Genomic DNA, 7,491 nt, shown 5'->3' with positions numbered 1-7,491 from the left:
GACAATGTGGCCAATTTTTGATGCACATCTCAAAGCCCCGCACCGAGGTCCCTCTCCCACGTCTTTTCTAAGACGCCGAACCATAGCATTGGTCTTTGGGTGTTGATTGGTCCCGTGCGGTTTATCAATCATTAACAGACACCGTCTGGAGCGGAGTCGAGGCGACTCAAGCATATAGCCCATAAAAAAGCGTTGCCTAAATGCCCGACTCGGCCTCTAAAAGGCCATCACATTATACAGATGCCGTCTTTCAGATTTACAAATGGAGCTACATAAAAAAAGAAAACTTGGAAGAAAAATACTGAAATTTTCGTATGGTCATAACATTTTATTGTTGACCTGAGTTAGCAACGTCGAGCCGAGCGCAATTTGCCGGCTTATTTGATTAGATACTTCAGACCGGTGCTGCAGGCAATACGAGATTTTCCCTTACTTCCCTTTTTATTGAGGAAAATCTTTAAACTGTTAGAGTGGGTGTTCTTTGGCTTTAGATAAAATATACTAAAAATTCGTAAATAAGCGTTTATTGTAAATAACTATTTTTAATTAATAATATTATAATTTGTGAAGGCTTAAAAAAAGATTTTAAATAGATAATAGTATTATATTAGGAATATGTTAGATTAAACATATTCGTATTTTTTATGAATCAAATTAGAACAGAGGAAAACCACTTTAATATTATATATCTATCTCATATGATATGATGCTTTTAAAACATTAGTCTATTAGAATGTTTCCAAGTTTTTAAATAAATATTCGCATTTTAGGTTGAAATTTTAAACTTTAAAAATCAATTTCTAAATCCTAAAATTACATTTTAAAATGTTTAAAAATTTTGCATTATAAATATTTAAGTAAATTAAATAAAAAATGCAAAGAATTATATTTATATGAAATTAATTTTATATATATGTGTTCTATCTAGCTATTCTACCTGAAGTTCAGTTTGGTACGTTCTTAGACTACAATCGTATATTCATATAAACTTCATCATATATCACAGTTTATCTAAATACTTAAGATCAAGTTGCTATAACTAATATAAATAAATAATTATATCTCTTAATAGTTTTCACTATTCTTACTTATAGTCAAACTCAAAGATACTTATAGATAGACTTCATTCAGATCTCTCTTCTTTTTCTTCCATTTTCCCAACTTTTTCTTTACCTCTTTAAGAAGTGTTCTTTAAGAGAAAGTATTGATGGAGCCAAGTTCTGCGGTAACAGGATCTTGGTCAGAGCCAATATTATATTCGAGAAACAGCAGCAGAATGTCAATAGCTAAGCCAAAGTGAATACAAGTAGGGGTCGAGAGAGGGCACATAATTTGCTTTGCTTGGTTTTTGCTACGTTTTGGTATTTTTATTACAATTTGCGTTAGTTAGTTTGCTGCGACAAGGATAAACAGGACGGAAGTCTGTGGCGAGTCCGAATACCCACGGAAAATGTGCGGACTGTGCGGTTCGACAGACCAAAGCAATGTAACATGCCAAATGTGTCCTGGAATTTAATTAAACATTTTCTGCGCTTAGTCGTGTATACAGTTACCCCAAAGATTCCCTCTTCCTTGCTCTTCCTCTTCCTCTGCCTCTGCCTCAGCCTCGTACGCTTTCTCGTGCTGTCCCCGCCCACTGGCAGCCAGGGCGAACCAATGTCCCGTTAGCAATTCTTGCTGCAAGCGCCGGAGTGGGGCTGGGCCTGTCGAAAGGTCTGGTCCAGGCCAAGTTTCTGCTCTGATGTGGCCATTCGGCTTGTGGGCGGGGCTGAAGGTTATTGACATATTTTAACAACTATTTGCAAAAGGCTTTAGTTTCACTTCAATTCAATTCTCTTTTTCTCCCTGGCGCATAATTGAAAACAAGTGCATAATGTCTTCATACCGTTGGTCCTTGTGCGCTCTGTTTGTTTGCTGTCATGTTTAAATGTCCTCGCGGCATCAATATTTGCCATTTGCCATGTAAATACAGTTATTTAAATTACTTTACAAAGGGTCAAACTGTAACGGGAATCGGAAGCAACTTAATTAAGATTTAACCTTTTAACCCTCAGGGTGGTCATAGTTTCAACCCAGCTCGAAATTAAATTACTCTTTAGCTCCAATTTCAAACAGCTGATTGAGACACGAAAAGTATCGACAGCTTGCTCGTGCGGTGCAAACATTTGCACACACACGTACGCAAGCAAGCATGTGTATGTGTATATTGCGGCTGGCGAAGAAAATGGATCAGCAGTTGCCAAAACAACAGCTGCTGCGCTTATACGCTCTCTCACACTCTTTTGCGCTCTTTGCATAAATCACTTCCTAGGCGCAATACTCACACACACATTCATATATGTTTGTATTTGCATACGATTCTTCTTTCTTCTGTTTAGCACAAGCAAGTATAAGCACCGCGAATGCCAGCGCAAAGCGCACACCGCAAACGCTTGCACAAGCAACAAACGTTGCAGAGCATCATTTCATATTGTTGTTTTTGTTGCTTTCTCTCTCCGTGTCTTTCTCTGCGCTGACATTGGGTATGCTGCTGTTGCTCTCCACATTTTCCATTTTGCGCATGCAAGCTTGTGCTTTTGAGTGTTTAGTGCTGCGCGTGAGTTCGAGCCGCGGACAACTTTTGCTGTTGTTGTTGGATGTATATCCAAAAATGAACTCACGCGATCGACAGTTCTGGACGGAGTTTTTAGAGCTTTATCGTTCACTGCCGGCTGTGTGGAAGGTCAAGAGTCCGGAATACAGCAGCCGGGCTCTGAAATCTGCCGGCTACGAGCAGCTGGTGTTGAAGTTGCGCGAGGTGGAGCCGGATGCTGATCGCGCTGTCGTGGTTAAGAAGATCAACTCGTTTCGCACAAACTTTCGTCGTGATTTGCGCAAACGCGATCAATCCAGCGAGGAGGAGCCATTTGAATCGACGCTCTGGTACTTTGAGCTTCTGAGCTTTTTGGAGGGACAAGAGGAGAGCAGCTCCTGTCAAATCCTGCAAAAAGCTAATAGCCCAGACCTCGAAGTTTTGCCTGAAGTTTTGGTAATGAAGCTTTCTTTCTGCTCTAGCTGTCTCTAACGCGCGCTGTCTATACTCTTTCTCTCTCTCTCTCTCTCTCTCTTCTTTCTTTTTCTCCCCATCCGTAGCGTAAGAAACGTCGCTCTGCAGTCAAGGATGAATTTCCTGCTTCACCCGCAGACCATCAATTGCGTTCCACTGTGCACCTTCCCGCCTCTCCTCTCCGCTCTCCGACCAACAGGCAGCAGCGGAAGCGTTTGTCCACGCTCTCCGAATCTGAGGCCCTCGCTCATACCTGGCTTACTCAATTCGACGAGCTGGCGCCTAGACAGAAGCTGCTCGCTCGCAAACTCATCTCTGACGTCCTCTACTACGGCTGCATGCAGCAGCTGGAGCCCTGCCACGTCGCCCAACTGCAACGGATGATGATGCACCGAAAAAGCGAATCGCCACAGACGAATATGGAGAAATATGGCGAAAGCGAATTTGTGGATGAGGATAGTTAGCGAAGGTGTTTGCAGATTTAGAGCTATCGGTGAATATGACTATAAAAATAGCAGGTGATAAAGACAGTCTAAATGCTTTAAAATATATTCTAATTTATATAGAAAACCATGTTTACATATAGATGTATAGGGAAATTAAAGAGGGGAGCATAAAAATAGGGAGAAAAGCTCAAGTTTACATAAATAAACCCTAAATAACCCTTGTCTAATATTTGTTATTTGTTTTAAAAACCTTAGAAAATGACTAGAGAATGTCATCATCAAACGATTTTTCAGTAAATAAACTCATATCTCGTCTAGGAATCGTTTTTTCGACATATGTATATAAGTCAAGGTCTATCAAACATCTGTTGAAATGAATGAATTAATCTTTCGCAATCGGAAATTGTAGTCGTCAGAGCTTTCTGCTTGTCTGATAAGACGTTCGATTAGACCCCAGTTGGAAAACACAATACACAAACAAAAAGGCAACCTATATATATTTTTAATCTCAATAAAAATTCTAAACAATTGCCCAACAATGGGGCGAAGTACAACAGGAAATGAATAAATAAATAAATGAATGTGCTTGAAATGGAAAACAAATTAACAACGTTTATTGCCAACATTGAAAGTTGGTCAATTTGATTGGAAAACTTACCAACAAAATCCAATTGGAGTGCACGAGTGTGTGTGTCCCCTTCCCCACCTCCTAAATGACACTTTTGCTGAGATCTTTGCAAGGCAACAACAAAAAAATGCAAATTTATTGGCATTTAATTTGCAAGTAAGACAAAGAGAGGGAGAGAGACTGAAAGAGTGGGAGCGGAAGAGACTGCCCGCATACAGTTACGCTGTACTCGAAAATAAAAACCAGACTCAGACCCTCATAATGTGCACAAACTTTACAACAACATGAAGAGCGCAAAGAGGAGGTGGCGCAACCACAACAACAAATTCGGCATATAAACGAGCGCATAATGAGCTACGTAGAGCCTTCCGCAATGCTTTAGATGGATGGATGGATGAATGAATGGATGCGGACGAAACAAACTGGAGAGAACGAGATAGGGAGACAGTGTGCCCGAGTGAGAGTGGGAGTGAGGCAGCTTGAAAATAACATTAAATGCCTAAAAATAGTAGCTGCAAACGCTGTGCTCATATATTAAACAAGCCCAACCCTGACTACCCCACCTATTTACAGAGCCATAAGTAACAGCCCGTCGATGGTGCCTGCCTTTTTTATGCTCTCCCTGCATATCATGCAATTACTTTCCACTCAAATGTCAATTTAAATTGAAGTTTTATGCAAAAACCATACTTGAAACTTTGCGCCTGCTTTGCTTTTGCCTGCCTTTCCATGCTCTGTCTGCTTCGCCAGCTTGGAACGCTTCGAGAACAATACGCCGCCTGGCAACTCAATCTGACACAGCTCGTCCTCTGTCCCTCTCACACTCGTCTCGCACCAACTCTGCCCCTTTCCAAAATTTCAATCCCGCTCGCTCTTGTTCATTTCCGTTACAGGCTGCTTTGCTGCCTTACGATTGAGTCTCAGTCTCAGTCTCGGTCGCTGTCTCAGTCTCAATGTTGAGGGGGCTGCGCCTGTTCGTGTTTGTGTTCGGCTTTTTATGTGTTAGATGCACATTTCGGAAATTAAGTTGAAATTTATTAGCACATCTTTGTCGTCGAATTACATGGATTGGTTTTTTCGCAGCTCCAAGGCAATTTCGAACTCCAATGACTGGATGGCAACGAATTCTAAATTCACTTTTAGCTTTTGCTCAGAGTTTTGGCTGGGACTTCTACATGATAATTTTATTTTATTCTAAGGGTAGATAACATTTGAAACAATTTCTATTTTTATTTTTATGTTTTTTTTTAAAACTTAAAATTAACAATATATATATATATATATATATATATATATATGAATCATCTATTTATAAAATAAATGTTATATATTTTTCAACAATTTGTTTTCTTTTCCTCAGTATCGAAATAGAACTTTTGTCTCTGCTTTGCATTTTCATTCAATATTCCTAAGCATCCAGAATTGACAAAGAATATGCCCTATTTTATTGAGTGTAGCACAGCTTTAGCGCTGTATAATGTATCTGAAGGACCCTCAATGTGAGGATATACCCAATGCTATTTATTTGCACACCCATGTGTGTGCGGGTGTGTGTGTGAGCAGTCGATTTCCATTTGGTTGAGTATTAGTGCCTTCATATTACACAATTTCGAATCGCATCAAATCGTTAAAAGTTTCGATTACACAACGCGTTTTACAATTTCACACAGAATGCAGTGGGAGGGGCTGACGAGAAGACGAGAAGACGAGAAGACGAAGAGAAGCGAAAGCAACCACAACTAACAGAGTAAGAGAGGGAGATAGCAGGCAGCCCTCGCACCCGCTGCTTAAAACAAATATTGAAAGTGGCATTAAAAAAGAAGAAGGAGAAGAACGAGCAAACTTTTCGCTGATTTTATTGCCATGAATTTGCGCTCAAAATGGCAAATCAATGTGTTTCCTTTCAGCTAGTCAATTTAATGGTTGTATTGTTTCATATATATCCGTTGGAAGGATGCTCCAATACACTCCACTTGACAGGGAAAGACACGCCATGGGAGAGAGAAAAAGAGAGAGACATAAAAGTAAATGTTCCCTTCTTATGTAGATATAAAGCATATTATTTCAAGTGAATTCTGATATTATGAACTGCTTATGCTGTAATCAAAATGCTTGCGAATAGGGCACAAAGCAAACGAGGGGAAAGGAAAGGCAGCGCGAGAAAGAGAGGGAGATAGTTTATGTTTTATGTGCAAAATTTGATTTGAATAAGTGAGTTTTTTAATACTTTCTATAACTTTTACGTACTCTCTATTGACTAGGCCAGATTAGGCTCTACCCTAGCTATATCGAAACGGCTTTTCCATTAAGTTTTCCTCGTAATTTTTAATGCCAACGCTTTTAGCGCAACACGCTGATGAAATAAAATCCAAAAACAAAACAAAAGGAGCCAACAAACTATGCGTATAAACAATTTTTACTACTATGTATGCTAGCTCGCCCTCTCTACTTCTCCTACTCGCTCTTTCTCACCCTCTCTCTCTGCCTTTGCCAGGCACTGCATTGATTTTTTTGATATACCAAATTGAAATGAACAGAAAGGCTGCAACTGACTGCACAATACTCGTCCAAAGACAGACTTCACTCAAAAATCGAAATATAAAATTATAACTCTATCTAACATATGTAGTATATATAAAGTTTATATATAAAAGCAAATAAAAACTCAAATAGAGCAAACTTGATATGCAACATGGCAACAAATCTTAAGTCATTTTAGGACTAGGATTGGCGCGGCAATATCAAGCTAGACAAGCTCTACTCTAAAGCCAATATACTCGCTTGTAGCAGTGGAAGCAAGAAGTCGAGTACGCCCACTGTCACGCCCCTCTGGCAGTCAAAGGCACCTGCCCCACAGACAGAGCTTTCTGCAGCCAACCGCCCCGAGCACCCCTGCCCCACACAGTTGTTCAGATTTCTGTTGCTTTTGCTTTTATAGGAGCGTGTAATGTGATTTATAGCCGGTTCGGTCCTTAAAATAAATTCCTTTTAATGGTTTTTTATTGCCATCAGTAGTCGGCGTCAGCGTCAGCGTTAATGTTAATTAAACTATTGTAGTGCCTGTTCTACCATAAATTCAACGAAAAAAGAAAGAGACAGAGGCAGCCAGAGAGACGGGCAGAAAGAGAGAGAGAGAGAGAGAGATCAGAGTTGAACAATGTTACAATGTTCATGAATAAAATCGCCCAGTTGGCAATTTGAGGGTAATGAAAAAGGTATGAAAAAGGATTTGAATGGGAGGATTTGAAAGGGTGATAAATGTTTGCTATTGTTCGGAAATACTACGTGAGTTATAGGGAGTTATCTACACTCTATCTACGAAAAAAAGGTTTTTGATTATTCTTAAATTTGCTTTTTGATAAAAGGTATAA

The 7,491-nt window shown here is 39.7% G+C and overlaps 1 protein-coding gene across 1 annotated transcript; it reads left to right on the top strand.

Moving 5' to 3' along the window:
* The first annotated feature begins 2,601 nt into the window (after positions 1 to 2,601).
* Positions 2,602 to 4,685, top strand: LOC111592797. Its single transcript, XM_023305203.2, has 2 exons — positions 2,602 to 3,028; positions 3,133 to 4,685. Exons 1-2 carry the CDS (start codon positions 2,651 to 2,653, stop codon positions 3,508 to 3,510), a joined length of 756 nt encoding a protein of 251 aa, XP_023160971.2. The 5' UTR covers positions 2,602 to 2,650; the 3' UTR covers positions 3,511 to 4,685.
* Positions 4,686 to 7,491: the final 2,806 nt, after the last annotated feature.

Source organism: Drosophila hydei, unplaced genomic scaffold, assembly GCF_003285905.1.
Source record: "Drosophila hydei strain 15085-1641.00,03,60 unplaced genomic scaffold, DhydRS2 tig00000001-arrow-pilon, whole genome shotgun sequence".
In the NCBI taxonomy this organism is placed as follows: domain Eukaryota; kingdom Metazoa; phylum Arthropoda; class Insecta; order Diptera; family Drosophilidae; genus Drosophila; species Drosophila hydei.
The sequence above is the reverse complement of the archived record's forward strand: the minus strand, read 5'-3'. Positions and strand labels throughout refer to the sequence as shown.